The sequence below is a fragment of the Staurois parvus genome, unplaced genomic scaffold (genome assembly GCF_062004578.1).
Source record: "Staurois parvus isolate SC_StPar_1 unplaced genomic scaffold, SC_StPar_1.0 ptg000574l, whole genome shotgun sequence".
Classification (NCBI taxonomy): Eukaryota; Metazoa; Chordata; class Amphibia; order Anura; family Ranidae; genus Staurois; species Staurois parvus.
Window position 1 is genome coordinate 6475293 of NW_028318370.1, and position 19756 is coordinate 6495048.

The 19756-nt window shown below is 44.2% G+C and overlaps 1 protein-coding gene across 2 annotated transcripts in view; it reads left to right on the plus strand.

Moving 5' to 3' along the window:
* Positions 1–16935: 16935 nt before the first annotated feature.
* Positions 16936–19756, plus strand: part of CREG1 (cellular repressor of E1A stimulated genes 1) — a 46186-nt gene continuing 43365 nt past the window's right edge. For both annotated transcript variants that reach the window (XM_089691939.1, XM_089691940.1), the window contains exon 1: positions 16936–17304. In XM_089691939.1, coding sequence (XP_089548065.1) covers positions 16936–17304 — 369 coding nt within the window. The remainder of the gene's footprint in view (positions 17305–19756) is intronic.

Below are 19756 nucleotides of genomic sequence, written 5' to 3' on the forward strand. Positions count from 1 at the left end.
CTTTTGAATCATGTCTCAAGAATATGACTTTTATCAAGACATAATATTATATGGCAAACAGCTCAGCAATAGCCGGATGCTAAGAGTTAATTTTGTCTTGGTTGAACCATCTAGCTAGAGAAATGTAATGGGTAAAGGGATTGTTTTTCTTTCCTCCTAGAGACAATACTATTTTAAAGTTCTCAGGTGATCAAACACCATTATTCAGACTTCAATAAGCAGGTAAACATATACAAGGTCTGGACATGACAATAGAGGAACCAAACTGATTGTCTGAGAGCTTACCCAAACCTTGTAGAGTGTGATGAACCAACAGACCTCTGAAACTATTACTATCTACTATTGTTCACCAAGGGTGAAAGCATTAACAATTGTTTACTATGAGTCCGATACAAGGGCTAGGCAAACAGAGATTTTTTCCCTACAACAGAGGAAATGTTGATGCTGAAACCAAGGGGTGAAATTCAGGACATTTAAGTTTAAAAGTTCACTGTATATCATTACAAAAATGTACTACAAAAACAGATTATGAATAAGATGTCATAGACTTTAAACACCACTAAATACTCAGCAATGGGAACTATATATCACTAACTTGAGTATTGAGATGATGGGAAGTAAGATGTATTATAAACTAGCATTAGTTACATGTCTTATCAAGAAACAAACAGGATGATACTTCAAGGAGGAATAACCTAATATACACCTATATTCCATGGTCCCTATTTAGAATAATATAGGTATCACTGCTATATCTGGAAAGAGCCGTATATTTTATTCCTGAAATTACCTGAAGATTTCACCCAAGGTATGAGTCATCTCAAGTGCTCACATTGTTCTGTGATACATGACCGCCACCTGGCGGGCAGGTGAGAAATAGCTTATGTACACACATTTCTCAACTAGCCAATCAGGAAGCCTGGTGGGAAGGTATCTTAGAACAATGGACTAGTGGATATAAAAAGCCCATGTGCTGTAACAGAAAAAAAAAACCTCATGAAAAAGAAGAACCCTCATAAGACCTCATGGAAAGACCTGACATCTGAAGAAGATCTCTGCTGAAATAACTACTCTTCCATCTTTTCAAACTTCCTAAAACTTTAAACCTCTAAACTTATAACTTCCTACATTCTCCCCTATTGAATCTATCACTTGCCTATATATCAGTCTAAAGGCGTTCCACTGCCAGCTAAATCCACGGGAGAGTTGCCTAGTCTGACGTCCGGGTGTGGTGAGATGTTTATTTGATTTGTATTAATTACTTTCTCTGTTGTGTAGAATCATAAAAATTACCGTAGTGTATTACAACCATATTGGATAGTTAGATATATGTAGTCAGATACTGTGTTACTGTTAAAAAAATTGTTTATTGCCATATTATAAATTTTTCCATATTTCATAATTTATTGAATATTAATAACCAGAGTATCATATATCAAGGGCTTACTTCTTGCAAGCCTATGGCCACGGCGTGTAAGAATATAACCTTTGAGATATTCAAAATTATTAATTATTAATAAATTTAATAAATATCATATAATTTAAAATTGTGATTGATGTAATTAGTTAGAGACCTTATTATTGTGTCTTACATTGGTAGATATATTTTTTGATTGTGTGTACCAATATTCATTTATCACCAGTCTTTTGTGTTTTGTGTTAATATATATATAATTTTTGTACATAAATAAATTTTTATATTTATCTATTATAAGGCAAATTTTGTGTGTATGGTACGAAATCATATTGGCTAAAAGAATTCAAGGTATAATAATAAGTGGTGATCAAATTATCAAGGTGTCCAAATTATTGGTTTACTAAATATTTGCCGTATTTTAACGGCTGGAGGCACTGTAATATTTCATCTAAGGGAAAGGGACACGCCCTTTATAAATAATATATCCTTACATAAACCACCACAACATAAATTTGGAGGCGCTGCTGAGAGCCATAGAAATCGTACCATAACACAAAACGCACTGGTGATTGTATATTTGTACACGTTATCAAACATATATTTTGTATCAAAATGGCATCCAGTAATCACGGATCCACCTCTTCCAAGCATAACGAGGAAAATATGGCGGCCCAAGGTATTGAGGAAGAAACTCTGAAGCCAGCCCGGAAAGCTGCCGGTGCTTGGCAGAATTATGTTGAATGTGGAGTAATAGATTATCTCCGCAAGAGATTGAATTTGGGGGATAGCAATAATGAATTTGTGGATGAAGAGAAGGAGCAGGCCATGAATACCTTTGAGGACCTGTTCAACCAAAAGGGCCAGGTTGTTGGGTTTTTAATAGCATTTGCTGGAGCAGAAAGTGATAGAAGCCGTGACAGACTTCTCCTAGAAGCTTGGCCCATGTTATGGTTCATGACCGCTGGAGCTGCCCAGCAGACCAGGACTCTAAGGGAAGAGTTGTCAGAGGCCCGCCTCTTGTTAGAAAGCAAAAATCAGGACATTGAGTCTTTGAAAGGGAAGCTTGGTCATGCCGGTGTTCGTTTAGACGAATCCGAGAAACATTATGATAGATTGGTCGGAGACTTTCGAAGTGCTCAGGACCTATATGAAAGAAACTTTCAGGAATTAAAACAACTTCAAAAGAAGTATCAGGACTTGAAAGATGAGGTGGAGTACTTCAGATCAGAGAGGTTATCTCCTGTCAAAATTAAAGTTCACCCAGGGGATAAGCATGACCAGTCAGAACTTACCTTGATAAAATCTGAGCAGAAAACTCTGGAGGAGCAGATTATAAGGTTGACGGCCCAAATAAATTCTGGAGTCCAAAGACGGACTAACCCAGTCAAGCCAGAGGCTGATGAGCGGAGATACCCGCATCACAGCGAAGTATCTGATAGTGAGTCAGGGTCAGAATATAGGTCACCTCCTAAGCTGTTAAGATACACTCCAGAGCGCTCTGAAGAAAGATATGAGGTTTCATATAGGCAGGAAGGGAAATCCCAGGGGTCATTCAGGAGATATGACACCCCAAAGGTCATTAAGTTCCTAAAGGACACTGTTCCTATGTTTTCTAAGAAAGGGTCCCTTGAAATCACCGAACACATGAAAACATATGAACAGACGTTAGAGATTCTGGGCATTAGAGATGACCACACCAAAATAGAATTGCTGCCATGGGTGTTTGAGGAGAAATACCGGCAATTCTTTGAGACCTTGAGGGCCTATTCCAATCAGTCCTGGAGAGAGGTTAAACATAAGTGCCACATGGAATTTGGGCCTTATAAAACTGTAACCTCTGCCAAGGCTGCGGCCTACAATTTAAAGTGTGGTCCTCACCAAAGCCCTGCAGAATTTCTGGCTGTCCTCAGAAATGCCTATTTTCTGGCTGAAAAGGATCCCAATCCTAACCAGCCAGAATTCAAGACACTATTCTATGAAGCATTACCTGCTTACATAAAATTGGGACTTGCAAAGGATTACAGAAAGGGATGCTCTCTTGATTGGTTGGTGAGAGAGAGTGACTATTTATTCTCGATCCAACAGTCCAGTGAGGGCGGGATAAAAAGAGAACCTAAAAGTAGCCCCAAGATAGTAGCAGCCACTACCGTTTCCCCTCCAAATCCAAATGTGCAGGCAGAGAAGAAATCATATGCGGAAGTAGTCCGTGGGGGTAAAACCAATGGTTCCCCTAGATTTGTACCTCAAGCCCAGCAAGTGAAGGAGGTCCATAACTTTGCACCCCAAAACCAGTGGGTGAGAAAGGATAGACAAAAGCCAGGGAACTACGGTAGTGGAAGTGAGAAGAATAAAAAGTATGGTAAGGGCCAGTACAGTGATGAAAATCAAAGGAGGCAATGGTATCCTCAGAGGTTCTATTATCCTCGCCAAAACCAGCATGGGAATTTTTATGGGAACCCCAATTTCAACAGGAACCATAATTACAATAAGAATCCCAATTTTAATAAAAACTCCGATTTCCAAAGATTTCCTCCACGCCAAGAACACCCTCAGGCTCAAAGGGGGGATACAGTACCCCAGGCTCCCTTTAATAACAGGGAGACCCCAAAACCTCAGAGAGAACAATGGCGTCGGGACCAGAGCAGTAGTTCTGACTCTGAGTCTCATTACCAGTCTCGTCCAAAATACAAGCGCAAGTATAAGAAGAGGGAGAATCAACAGAATGACTCCTCTGAGCGTATTGGACAAATAGAGGCACAGGTCAGCAAAATGGCTGAACAAATGGACAGGCTTGTCACTCAATTTCCATCCAATCCTTTTTTAGGAGCAGCTCCTGTGACCAACCAAGGGTCACAGAATTAACAGGCAACCAAGCCTTAAACCAACAGGGGAGGACACTGAGTCAAATGACAGGAGATGTGTGCCCCGTCCCTGACACGCCTACTAATAGAGAATCTAGTTCTCAGGCAAAGGGGGACCAGTTGTTGGTTATTAATGATTCTCCTGTTTTTCAGTGTCCATCTATTGCCCCTAATATAGTCGCGGCATCGGAAGTCGTCGGGATTGACAAGCCAGACGGAGCACCAACTTCTAGTTGTGCTTCTGTCTTGAGACAGTCCAAGAATCCCACCAGGGAGGATAAGGGTGATGTGTCCACCACATGCGGTGAGATAAGAGCTAGTCATAGGTTATTGAAGGGCCCACAGATCTTCAACCACACTAATTTCATGTGTGAGCTGACTGAATCTGATGGGAGATATTATGCCACGGTGCAGGTGCAGGATGCCAGTGATCTTTTGATTGTCGGCTTAATAGACACTGGATCCCAAGCAACCATCATGTCACAGGAGCATTTTGACAAAGTGGCGAATGTCATGCCCACCAAGCCAAGACTTAAAAGTTTTGACAGCTCATTGATTGGTGTAGGTGGAGACCCGTTACAAGTCATGGGTACCGCCTGGCTTAAACTGAAACTGGGTAATAAGGAACTGAGACACCCCATCATCATTGCCAGTATCTCCCAGCACCACATGATAATTGGGATGGACTTCCTAAAAAGGCTGAACACCATAGTTGATTGTGTGAACCAAGTCCTGTGGTCACAGGTAAATACCCCAATTAAATATGGGAAACTTAAAACTCCCCATTCCCGACAACACTGCCACCTGGTGGAAGAAAGGCCTGGATCATTAGAAATCCATTTCAGGAACAGCCAACTTCCTGATATAACGGTTATCAAACCTGATGACCATAACCCTATCAGAAGAGATGAGGAACACATTTTTAGAATTCCCCAAGATAAAATCAAAGATATTTCCCTCCAAGATGACATCCTTACGATATCTTTTCATCAGGAGGATAAACCAAGAAAAGGGGGAGATCACACCCAATTCTTGACAGGTATTGAAAGGGTTAACAGCGACTTGTTTATCCCCATCCGGATAAATGGTCTTAATAGGTCAAAATATGCCAAACTAGATTTGAGACAGGAACACAGCTTTGTAAGCCATGGGTTGATAAAACACCTGACCGAAATGGAAATGATCCGTTTCTCCACACCTCAGCGTCATTGGATTTCAGACTCCCTTGATGACTCTGATGATCACAATTCAATGGCTAGGTGTCTCTTAAACGTCACTGTAGGAAACAAAACAGCCACCCTTGTGTTCCTAGTCTTGGATAATCCCCAAACCAAAATTTATTTTGGCAACGATATATTACATCGCTTTGCAATGCAAGTCGACCTAATTAATGACTGTTTATGGAGTCGACTAAAGGGGGACCCCGAAAAATACCAAAATCTGGACTTAGCTTTAAAAACCCAGCAACAGATGCCTTATGCTGTTGAAGTCCAGGTAGCCCAAAAGATTACAATTCCTAAGGGCATAAATAATTTCATACTCCCCATCCAAGTTAAAAAGGGACATAGACTGAAGGGGTCAGATGCATTAGTATGCCTCTCCCATAAAATGCAGGGGGAGGGACTGAACATTACACACACGCCCCTAGTCAACACACATCAATCCCCGATGTACATTTACGTACATAATCTGTCCAATCAGGACATCGTCTTACCCAAAGAGACCCTTATTGGTCTAGCGGTAGAGACTGAATATTACACCTTTGGGGTCACTAACCAGGTGATTGGACTCATCCCCGATGAATATTTGTCGGAGGAACAATTAATTGAACAAACATTCCATTCATTACCAGAGGGTATTTTCACCATAGAGTCCATTTATCCATTCGATTCTAAAGATGGCACCTGTCGAATCGAAGAGACATCAATTGTCTTTGATCACCCAATCAAAGAACAAGAGTACCCCAAAGAACCTGGATGGCAGGAGAACACACACACACATCACATACCCAATGACCTCACCACGAAACTTGAAGAGGCATATGAGATAGGTCAGCCGGAAAGCTTTCCTGGATTCAAGGAGTTAGTGGAAGAGATGGTGGCCCTCGCCGACGCGTGTGCCAGTGATCTCGACCGACAATTGCTCCGAGAGCTTCTCCTTGAATTCCAAGAGATCTTTGCCAAGGATTCTTACGATTGTGGGACTACTGACCTACACATCGCTAGGATCCAAACAGATCCAGATGCCCCACCAGTATTCGTAAGACAGTATAGGTTACCATTAGCTTCCTATGAATCTCTAGCTGAGATTATCAGGAAGTTACATGAAAGGGGTATAATTAGGCCCATCCACAGCTCCTACAACCACCCGATCCTGGGTATTTTAAAACCCAATGGACAATGGCGTTTATGCGCTGATCTCCGTCAGCTGAACAAACGTGTGTACATGTCAGGATGGCCGGTCCCATACATAGACCAGTGTCTCGCCCAGCTCCAAGGATCCCAGGTTTTCACAGCTTTGGATTGTGCACAGGGGTATTGGACCATAAAGGTGAGTGAGGAAGACCAATACAAACTGGCCTTCAGTTTTGGGAATCGACAATATTGTTGGGTACGAATGCCTTTCGGATTCATAAATTCCGGACATGAATTTGCTGTGTTCATGCACAAGGCCATGCCAGACGCCTTCGAAAGGGGGACGTTGGCATATGTGGACGATATCCTGATCAAAAGTACTGATATGGCCAAACACATTACAGAACTTCGGCATGTCCTGGGCCAATTAAAAGCAGCAGGAGTAAAACTGTCCTTACAAAAAGCCCAGTGGTGTCGCACGAAGGTAAACTTCCTAGGCCATGAAGTTACTGCTGAAGGTTTGAACCCACAAAAGAAGAAAGTTGAGGCGGTTCTGAATTGTAAAGTCCCTACTAACCTTAAAGAATTGAGATCCTTCCTAGGTATGGTAAACTACTCGCGTAAGTTTATTGATAATTACGCCGAGATAAGCAAGCCACTGCTTCACCTACTGAAGAAGGATGTCGAATGGTCGTGGGGTAAGAAACAGGAGGACGCCATGAAGGAGTTAAAGGAACGTCTCACACAAGCTCCGTGTCTCGGATATCCCGAAGGGGGTAAAAATTTCTATCTAGAGACAGGGTTTACGCAGGTAAGTATGAGTTCTGTTCTTTACCAGAAACGTGATGATGTCAGTAAGGTGATTGCCTATGCCAGTAAAACTTTGTCCCCGGTTGAAGTAAAGTTCAGTGACTGTGAAAAAGCTCTATTGTCCACCGTGTGGGCATTACAGAATTTCCGCAGTTACATTCAGGGAGAGAGAATCATTGTGGAAACGGCACACCAGCCTTTACAGTATTTAAAGAGTGAACGTATCAAGGGAGGAAATGTGTCTAATAGCCGCATCACTGCTTGGACTTTGTCTTTGCAAGGGTGGCCTCTTGAAATTCGGTACAAACAGAACAAGGAAAGTCCAGTAGCCCAGGGCCTAGCCGAGCTCCATGATTGTTCCGCAACTACGCCTGCTATGGAGGGCCCGGACACTGACTTTCTGGAAGAACAACTGTTCTCTCCCTACAAGGTTTACGATGAAGAATACTGTGAACAGCTGCCGTGTGTATATGTGGATGGTTGTGCTTTTCATCACAAGGATGGGGAACAGCTCCAACTAGTGGCAGGTATTGGAATCGTTTGGACCCAAGGTGTCACCCCAATTTCTGTGGGATACAAACTTGGACCAAAAAGCAGTCAGGTTGCTGAACTTACTGCAATCCTTAGAGCAGTTGAGATGGCTATAGAGTTCAACATTAAAGAGTGTGCCATCATAACCGATTCCAATTATGTCAGGAATAGTTTTGTGGAGTATTTCCCTAGGTGGAAGCGAAACAACATGAACAAGAGTAATCACAAACCCGTGAAACATGGTAAGCTCTTTTGTCACATCGATGAACTGGTAAGGTCCAATGATCTCACTCTGCACTTCAAGAAGACCAAAGGCCACTCCAAGGTTCTAGGTGCCGAGAAAGAAGGGAACGATCTGGCCGATTCTCTAGCCAAGGAAGGGGCAATCACCGGTGAACTGATAGACATTGACCAATTTTTAGGTACCGTACAAGTTGAAGCTGTCACCAGGCAACAGGCCAGAACAGCTGGTGATCCAAATGCAATACAGTGGAGTCACGATTCTCCTAGTGAGGATTTAATTACTGCCCAAAAAGAAGACCCAATAATTGGCTTGTTTTATAGTCATATAGAAGATCCCAACCAAAATCCCATAAATAAGGAAGTATATAGTGGGAAGGAGGATTTACGTATCTTAATGAAATCCAAATCCCAATTCTCTTTATACCAGGGATTGTTGATACGAACCTCAAAGGGTGGCGTACAACAATGGGTCGTCCCACTTAAATTTAGAGGTTTGATGCTACAGCATGCCCATGATGCTCCCACTTCCGGTCATCGTGGAGAGAAGATCACGTATGAGATCCTGCGGGATTATGCCTACTGGCCTCATATGTTGCGTGATGTGAAGGAGTACTGCCAAGGTTGCCTAATATGTCCCCAATTTCAACCTACCAAGCCAACTCACAGAGCACCTCTCCAGAAGAGGGGGATATGTATGCCTTGGTCAGACCTTCAGATGGATTTTATTGGGCCAGTAACAAAATCTTCACGAGGAAATCGGTATATGTTAACAGTTACATGTTTATTCACCAAGTATGTCGAATGTATACCAGCACCAAATAACAGCTCCGAGACATGTGCTGCATTGCTAATAAATCATGTATTTTCTCGTTTTGGTTTACCTCAGAGGATAGAGTCTGATAGAGGATCGCACTTCACTAGCGAAGTGATGGCCAAATTGTGGAAAATTTTGGGGGTTAAAAGGAAATTGCATATCGCCTATCGGCCAGCCTCTAGTGGTGGTGTAGAACGATACAATCAGACCATCGTTAATGTCCTTAAGAAATTTGTTAAGGAAACAGGCAAAGATTGGGATGTCAAACTCCCGCTGGTCCTGATGGCGTTGAGGGCTACTCCGAATACAGTTACAAAAATGTCATCTTTTGAACTGATGACAGGTAGACGGATGGTACTGCCCCAGCACTTATTGTATCGCACTACAGATCAAAATTTGATCAATGCTACCACCACACACCAGTACATAGAGGATTTACGTAAACATCTGCAATATGCTTTTGCCTTTGCCCAGCGAAATTTGGAAAGAGCTGCAACTAGTGCTAAGACATACTATGATCTCAAAACCTCCAAGAAGGAATATGAGATTGGTGACAAGGTCTATCTATACAACTTTGCAAGAGACCAGATCAAGGAACGGAAATTCCTTCCATCTTGGAAAGGTCCGTTCTCTATCACTGATAAAATCTCTCCGGTCGCATATAAATTGCAGGTTACCCGGTATGGTGAAATCAGTGATAGATGGGTGCACATCAATCAATTACGTGCTTGCCATCCAAAGTCTCAATTGCAGTTGTTGGAAGACTAAACCCACCAATTCCTATCTGGAGATATTGAGATCATTCTTAAATTTCCTTTAAACATATTACTCATTTTTGCCTTACAGGATCCAGTAATATAATTTTATGTATATCCCATACTTAAACTGTTCATTTTAATAATTTAGAAAGGAAGGCCCAGACTATGACCAGACCGGCGATCGGAGGTGTCAATGACCGGACCCTAGAAGGAAGCTATAATGTCCTGTGGGAAAGACCAGATGCCAGAGATCGATCCGGAGACGATAACCTGATGTCCAAGGCCACCAAGGGCCAGTCCAGAGGAAAAAACCCGCATAGGAGACCGTCTAAGAGACCTGTCGTGCGGAGGACCCATGGACCCCAAGGTGGATGTGTCAGGCCAGGCCGGCCTCATCACAAGACCAGGATCGTCATCGGAAGTGTCCATCTAAAGACGCCGAGTCAAGTTGAGGAACAACCAGCATCACCGCTGCCATTTTATTATAAAAAAAAAAAAAAAAAAAAAAAAAATTTTATTTTTTTTTATTTCATTCACTTCACCGGAGAAGACGAACAATCACTCTAGCCAAAAGCCCCACTCATGTTTTGCGACACAGACACCCCTATACACGTGCCTGTACCCCAAACAAAGGGGGATTTTGTTGTGGGCTTTTGAATCATGTCTCAAGAATATGACTTTTATCAAGACATAATATTATATGGCAAACAGCTCAGCAATAGCCGGATGCTAAGAGTTAATTTTGTCTTGGTTGAACCATCTAGCTAGAGAAATGTAATGGGTAAAGGGATTGTTTTTCTTTCCTCCTAGAGACAATACTATTTTAAAGTTCTCAGGTGATCAAACACCATTATTCAGACTTCAATAAGCAGGTAAACATATACAAGGTCTGGACATGACAATAGAGGAACCAAACTGATTGTCTGAGAGCTTACCCAAACCTTGTAGAGTGTGATGAACCAACAGACCTCTGAAACTATTACTATCTACTATTGTTCACCAAGGGTGAAAGCATTAACAATTGTTTACTATGAGTCCGATACAAGGGCTAGGCAAACAGAGATTTTTTCCCTACAACAGAGGAAATGTTGATGCTGAAACCAAGGGGTGAAATTCAGGACATTTAAGTTTAAAAGTTCACTGTATATCATTACAAAAATGTACTACAAAAACAGATTATGAATAAGATGTCATAGACTTTAAACACCACTAAATACTCAGCAATGGGAACTATATATCACTAACTTGAGTATTGAGATGATGGGAAGTAAGATGTATTATAAACTAGCATTAGTTACATGTCTTATCAAGAAACAAACAGGATGATACTTCAAGGAGGAATAACCTAATATACACCTATATTCCATGGTCCCTATTTAGAATAATATAGGTATCACTGCTATATCTGGAAAGAGCCGTATATTTTATTCCTGAAATTACCTGAAGATTTCACCCAAGGTATGAGTCATCTCAAGTGCTCACATTGTTCTGTGATACATGACCGCCACCTGGCGGGCAGGTGAGAAATAGCTTATGTACACACATTTCTCAACTAGCCAATCAGGAAGCCTGGTGGGAAGGTATCTTAGAACAATGGACTAGTGGATATAAAAAGCCCATGTGCTGTAACAGAAAAAAAAAACCTCATGAAAAAGAAGAACCCTCATAAGACCTCATGGAAAGACCTGACATCTGAAGAAGATCTCTGCTGAAATAACTACTCTTCCATCTTTTCAAACTTCCTAAAACTTTAAACCTCTAAACTTATAACTTCCTACATTCTCCCCTATTGAATCTATCACTTGCCTATATATCAGTCTAAAGGCGTTCCACTGCCAGCTAAATCCACGGGAGAGTTGCCTAGTCTGACGTCCGGGTGTGGTGAGATGTTTATTTGATTTGTATTAATTACTTTCTCTGTTGTGTAGAATCATAAAAATTACCGTAGTGTATTACAACCATATTGGATAGTTAGATATATGTAGTCAGATACTGTGTTACTGTTAAAAAAATTGTTTATTGCCATATTATAAATTTTTCCATATTTCATAATTTATTGAATATTAATAACCAGAGTATCATATATCAAGGGCTTACTTCTTGCAAGCCTATGGCCACGGCGTGTAAGAATATAACCTTTGAGATATTCAAAATTATTAATTATTAATAAATTTAATAAATATCATATAATTTAAAATTGTGATTGATGTAATTAGTTAGAGACCTTATTATTGTGTCTTACATTGGTAGATATATTTTTTGATTGTGTGTACCAATATTCATTTATCACCAGTCTTTTGTGTTTTGTGTTAATATATATATAATTTTTGTACATAAATAAATTTTTATATTTATCTATTATAAGGCAAATTTTGTGTGTATGGTACGAAATCATATTGGCTAAAAGAATTCAAGGTATAATAATAAGTGGTGATCAAATTATCAAGGTGTCCAAATTATTGGTTTACTAAATATTTGCCGTATTTTAACGGCTGGAGGCACTGTAATATTTCATCTAAGGGAAAGGGACACGCCCTTTATAAATAATATATCCTTACATAAACCACCACAACAAAGAAGAAGGTCCAGGTCTGTGAGAGCCAGAAATCTTGCTTGTTTGTAGGTGACCAAATACTTATTTTCCACCATAATTTGCAAATAAATTCTTTCCAGATCAGCCAATGTGATTGTCTGGATTTTTTTCTCATTTTGTCTCTCATAGTTGAGGTCTACCTATGATGCCAATTACAGGCCTCTCTCATCTTTGTAAGTGGGAGAACTTGCACAATTGGTGGGGACTAAATACTTTTTTGCCCCACTGTATATATATACCCAGACTTGACTCCAGCTTAGTCTCCTAGATATGATCACATGCAAGGTGACACATAGCGTCCATCAATCACCTCGCTTTTCATAATGTCACATATCCCCCCTCTGCTCAAGCCACTGCGGCTGAGCAACTGTCCCAACCAAGCAATGGACACAGGATAGGGCATCTACATTATTATCCTCCCTCCTAGATTGTAAGCTCCTAGGATCAGGGCCCTCTAATCCCTCTTGTATTGAACTGTATTGTTACTGTACTGTCTCCCTCCATAATGTAAAGCGCTGAGCAAACTGTCGGCACTATATAAGTCCTGTATAATAATAATAATCCTGAAGTTTCCCCGCTCTATGCTCCAATGTGAATTTAAATGCTTGTAGCGCAAGAAACCACCTTGTCACCCAACTATTTTTCTCCTTGTTATCGCACATCCACTTGAGAGGGGCATGATCAGTAACCAATTTGAATTGTCTCCCCAAAAGGTAATTGTCAGGGACTGCGGGTCTCGCCACGGCGCACAGGTCTGCGAATGCGCAGATTGCCTAGACGCACCAATGTGCAGGCACTAGGACCTAGGCGGCGGCGGCGGGCGCACGCCTGGCACCAATGACGGTGCAGGGCGCACTTTTTAAAATGGCCAGGTGGTGATCAGGTTGCCGCAAGGTCTAGTTCCTGTACCTGTGTTTCTGAAGTGCGTTCCCTGTTGCCGATCCTGCCTGTCTTGATTTGTGTTGACCTTCTCCTGCTCTGACCCCTGGCTCGTCCCTGACTATTCCTCTGCCTGTCATTTTTATTATTATTGGACCTCCCATTGCTGAACCTTGGCTCATGACCCGGCTACTCTCCGTCTACTGCTTGGTACCTACCTGCCTCCACCGTTACCGACCCGGCTAGTCTGACTACGCTCATTCCTGACTGTCATCCGTCCATCCCGCTCGGGACCTGGACCTGTCAGCCTCTTCACATCAGTCTCACCCCTTGGCACATACCCTCAGCGGGACCCCTCTACCATAGTTGGGTGCACTCAGGGGCTGCGACTTGGTTTCAGTCTTGCACCAAGTCCATCCCCACCATCAGGGGCTCTGGTGAAAAGGCAGACTGAGACTTAGACTCTGCGTCCTGGGGAATCCCGTTCTGTGGATCACTAGAGATCCCACCGAGCGGTGTCTGACAGTAATAATTTAGGGCCTCCAAGGCCCATTTGATAGCCAAACGTTCCTTCTCAATAATTGCATAGTTTTTCTCATGTTTTTTAAGCTTTCTGCTCAGGAAGACCACGGGTGCTCCTCCCCTTCTCTGATTTGGCACAGTACAGCACCGAGTCCCACATCAGAGGCATCCGTCTGTACCACAAAGTCTTTTGTGAAATCTGGGGTCATGAGCACAGGTTTGGCACAAAGAGCTTATTTCAACATTTGAAATGCCGTCTCCACCTCAGGATTCCACTCAATCATAACCGACCCCCTACCTTTTGTGAGATCTGTCAGTGGGGCTGCAATGGTGGAAAAACTGGGTATAAAACGTCTATAGTAGCCTGTGATCCCAAGAAATGCCCGTGCTTGCTTTTTATTTATGGGTTGGGGCCCCTTTTGAATTGCCTCAATTTTATTGATCTGAGGTCTAATCAGTCCTCGACCAATAATGTAGCCAAGGTATTTGGCCTCCTCCAAGCCTATGGCGTTGGCGGTAAGACCTGCTTTCCTAAGCAAATTTCCTACTGATTGCAACTGAGGCAAATGAGACTCCCAATCTGGGCTGTGGATCGTCCAAATAGGCAGCTGCGATGTGGTCTTAACGTTCTGTCCAACATTCTCTGGAATGAGGCAGGAGCACAGTTTGCAAACCAAGCCTCAATGTAAATCATAGAGAGATATTTACAATGGCCAAATCTATAAAAAGTGGCCAGATTCACATATGATATAAGTCCACATAGAATGGACAGGTCCATACAGGAAGTAAATCCAAGTCTCGATTTGACAATCCCATCCATCAGTGTGGAATACCAAAGAGACCAGTATGAAAATCAAGACTCAATATGAGAACTGGAGGGGACATACATAATGGCCAGATCCATATAGAATGGCCAGGTCCACATTAGATGGCCAGATCAATAATGGTGTTTAATTTGTGGATTATGTAAAAATATGTATAATAAATCTATTCATCCAGATCAGGTTCAAAAATGTTACTGCTCCAAATTAACAAGGCATGAATAGAAAGAATGTACATCCATGCTGCCATCTAGTGTACAAAATCAATAAAATACACAATATCCCCTCTCTGGTACAATGAATAGACCGGAGGGGATAATTAAACAAACAAAAAAATCTAAAATAAATTCTACAAAAATAATGACATCAATAAATTAAATTGAAAAAAAACATATAGATAGATAGATAGAATACATATAGATAGATAGATAGATAGATAGATAGATAGATAGATAGAATAATTAAAAATGTATTTAAAATAAATATATAATTATAGAATAAACATCCTATCTTCATATCTAATCAAAAATACCTACAAATGGTAGAGAATGATGTTACTAACAACCATTTAGAGACACAGGCAGATCTAGTAACCAGTGCTCTGCTGGATGCTGATAGAAGTCACAAGACTGCTATATACTGCTCATGTTGTGTACTGTGGGAGACCAGATATAGTGACTGCAGGGTCCGGGGAGACCGGATATAGTGAATGCAGGGTCCGGGGAGACCGGATATAGTGAATGCAGGGTCCGGGGAGACCAGATATAGTGACTGCAGGGTCCGGGGAGACCGGATATAGTGAATGCAGGGTCCGGGGAGACCAGATATAGTGAATGCAGGGTCCGGGGATTCCGGATATAGTGAACGCGGGTTCCGGGGATTCCGGATATAGTGAACGCGGGTTCCGGGGATTCCGGATATAGTGAACGCGGGTTCCGGGGATTCCGGATATAGTGAACGCGGGTTCCGGGGATTCCGGATATAGTGAACGCGGGTTCCGGGGATTCCGGATATAGTGAACGCCGGGTCCGGGGAGACCGGATATAGTGAATTCAGGGTCCGGGGAGACCGGATATAGTGAACGCCGGGTCCGGGGAGACCGGGTATAGTGAATGCAGGCTCCGGGGAGACCGGGTATAGTGAATGCAGGGTCCTGGGAGACCGGATACAGTGAATGCAGGGTCCGGGGAGAGCGGATACAGTGAATGCAGGGTCCGGGGAGACCGGATATAGTGAATGCAGGGCCCGGGGAGACCGAATATAGTGAATGCAGGGTCCTGGGAGACCGGATACAGTGAACGCAGGGTCCTGGGAGACCGGATACAGTGAACGCAGGGTCCGGGGAGAGCGGATACAGTGAATGCAGGGTCCGGGGAGACCGGATATAGTGAACGCAGGGTCCGGGGAGACCGGATATAGTGAACGCAAGTTCCGGGGATTCCGGATATAGTGAACGCGGGTTCCGGGGATTCCGGATATAGTGAACGCGGGTTCCGGGGATTCCGGATATAGTGAACGCGGGTTCCGGGGATTCCGGATATAGTGAACGCGGGTTCCGGGGATTCCGGATATAGTGAACGCGGGGTCCGGGGATTCCGGATATAGTGAACGCGGGGTCCGGGGATTCCGGATATAGTGAACGCGGGGTCCGGGGATTCCGGATATAGTGAACGCGGGGTCCGGGGATTCCGGATATAGTGAACGCGGGGTCCGGGGATTCCGGATATAGTGAACGCGGGGTCCGGGGAGACCGGATATAGTGAACGCGGGGACCGGGGAGACCGGATATAGTGAACGCGGGGTCCGGGGAGACCGGATATAGTGAACGCAGGGTCCGGGGAGACCGGATATAGTGAATGCAGGGTCCAGGGTTTAGTAACACTTTAATATGTGTTCGGTTTTATAGAGATGTGGTGGCAATCCTAGTCCCTCCCTGTAGTCACGTGTTATCAGTCGGCCAGACGTCAGTGTGAACAGATATGATGTAATTCTGCATAACACACACAAGGTCCAGGCTCTCCTCGCTGCACCATCTCCTGACTCCAAACCAGGAGCACTGTACCTTTAATTTGTTACACAGAACTCTATTCCTCCTCTTTTACAATCTCATTGGTCAACATGGAAGCCCACCTCCCGGTGATTGGTCCTTTTACGTCACTTTACAGCCCCCTCCTCCACCACGATAAGCTCCTGTCAGAAATGCTGTTATACGATTGGCTAGTAGGAAGGGCAGAAAAAGGAAAAGAACCAATAAGATAAGACCAGAGTTCAATGCTTGTTTACATCGTACTGGTCACGCCTCTAGCCCGCTCCTATTGGCTAAACGGGTCAGATGGCCACGGCCGATTGGCTGTCCTGGAGTAGGAACTGTCCGGCGCTCGGTTCTGACTTTCATTCTCTGGAGATGTCGCAACTGGCTGCTGTGTCCTGCGGGGTGTCCGTCCTCCTCCTCCACCTCGTCCTGCTGTGGGTGCCCCCCTCCCGGGCACACATCCCCCCGCACAACGAGACGGCCCGGGTGGCGCGCTTCGTGGCCCATCACTGCGACTGGGGCGCCCTGGCCACCATCTCCAGCCATGAGCCCGTCAGGGGCCAACCCTTTGCTAACATTTTCTCGGTCAGTGACGGTTCCCGGGGCCACGGCAGCGGAGTCCCCTACTTCTACCTGACCACCATGGAGATCTCCGTCCAGGACCTGCAGGTGAGGTTACCATGGAGACCGAGGAAGGTTGGGGGGCGGGTCATGTGACATCTGCTGTGGATGGATATTGGGTGACCCCCCCCCAAGGGGCTCAGCTGGAGATCACGTGACCCTCCCCCCCAGGGGCTCAGCTGGAGATCACGTGACCCTCCCCCCCAGGGGCTCAGCTGGAGATCACGTGACCCTCCCCCCCAGGGGCTCAGCTGGAGATCACGTGACCCTCCCCCCCAGGGGCTCAGCTGGAGATCACGTGACCCTCCCCCCCAGGGGCTCAGCTGGAGATCACGTGACCTTCCCCCCAGGGGCTCAGCTGGAGATCACGTGACCCTCCTCCCCAGGGGCTCAGCTGCTGGAGATCACGTGGCCCAGGGGGGGGGGGCTCAGCTGGAGATCACGTGGCCCTCCCCCAGGGGGTTCAGCTGGAGATCGTGTGACCCTCCCCCCAGGGGCTCAGCTAGAGATCGTGTGACCCTCCCCCCAGGGGCTCAGCTAGAGATCGTGTGAGCCTCCCCCAGGGGGCTCAGCTGGAGATCACGTAACCCTCCCCCAGGGGGACTCAGCTGGAGATCACCTGACCCTCCCCTCAAGGTCTCAGCTTGCCACTACAGGTGCAGCCTGTGTCACAGATCTAGGGACCTTAACCCCTTGAAGACCAGGCCTGTTCTGACACTTAATATCTGTAATAATCAGTATTTTTTGCTAAAACACTACTTAGAATCCCCGAACATTATATACGTGGTTTTTTTAAATCAGGGGCCCTAGAGAATAAATTGGTGTTTTTTGCATTTTTTTATGTCACGGTATTTGCACAGCAGTTTTTCAAATGCAGTTTTTGGGAAAAAATACACTTTTTGGAATTTTACTGCAAAAACCCCCCACAATACATCACATAAAACATAATAATATAACAGATAATGTTTTGCCGACTAAATAGATACCAAACACGTCACGCTATAAAATTGCACCCGTCCGTACAAACGGGACAAACGCCGTAAATCTTACTATACATAGGCGATGCTTTAAAAGCCTTCACAGGTTACCTGTTTGGATTTATAGAGGAGGTCTGGGGACAGAATTACTGCCCGCGATCTGTCATTTGTGGTGATACCTCATGTGTGGGACGATCGCTGTTTGTGTGCGAGACCGATCCGTGCATACGCCTTTGCACATGAGCACGGGGCTCTTTCATTTTTTTTATTTTTTACACCATCGTTTTACTTTTCTTTTTTTTTTATTGCTGTCAAAAGGAATGTGAACATCCTCTGTGACAGCAATAGGCACGTGTCAGGTATTTTTATGGAGTGATCTGGGAGTCTATGGGACCCCAAATCCCACATCTACACTTGAAATCATTCAGAACACCAAGATCTGTGCTTTTGAATTGTTTCAGATTTTTAAAAATGGCGCCGAAAGCTTCCGAGTAAACCGGAAGTGATGTCAGGTCATTGCTTCCGGATTACTATAACGGAGAGCCAATCAAAGCCAATCCTGGCTTTTTTCGGCTGTCCACCCAGCCAGTGGATGTGACAGCCGGTTGCTCCAGATTCCTGGTGGGATAGGAGATCCTGAGAGAGCCGTGTGGGGGGGGGGGGGCGGGGGAATGTCCCCTCCCACTGCTTGTACAAGCAATGGAGCAGCTAGTTAGCTTGTACAAGAGAGCCAACCACTGGCTCTAAAAAACAGTACGGGGGTTATGCCTTCATCACTCTGGTACAACCACCAAAAGCCCAGCGACCTACGGGTATATCGCTGGTCCAGAAGTGGATAATGTTTCCATAGTAACATTGTACTACTCTGTGGAAGTGATCAAGATTTTTTTTCTTTTTTTACACATTATGATTGCTTATACAAGTGAATTTCACTGTTATAAGCAACCGTTTTTACTGAATGAAATTGATTCATTCAGTGTTTGCTGTTGTGACTGGCTAATCACATGGTACAAATGAGCTGTGATTGTCCCTGTCCCTGTGATCACTGACCAATCACAGCGAGCAACACAATTTTACACAAATGAATTGCATGAATCTAAGACATTCATTATTTACAGTTGTCATGTGATCTTCTGTGATTGGTCACAGTGATCACACGGTAGCGGGCGGTACTTGGTTATGTCCCCTGGACTCAGCCGGTGACAAATCGCGCCCGCATGGCCGCACATGAGACTCGTTTCAACGGAATGTCATATGACGTCCACCCGCAATGATGAAAGTCCTGCCCAGCCTATTGCAGAATGGCGGCTTGGCTGGACTTTCGTCCTGTGCCACAGCTTCTATTAGGGCCCATTTACATTTATGTGTTTGTTTTTGGGTGGGCGTTGGGCAGCTGCGTTTTCATCCATCACTGTGCTTTTTGTTATCGCCCGTCTGCTGCATATATGGATCCATAAGGCTTTGAAGTTGTGTGCCGGGAGCTACCTCACTGCACGCTCCAAGTACACCGAGCGTTCACCGAC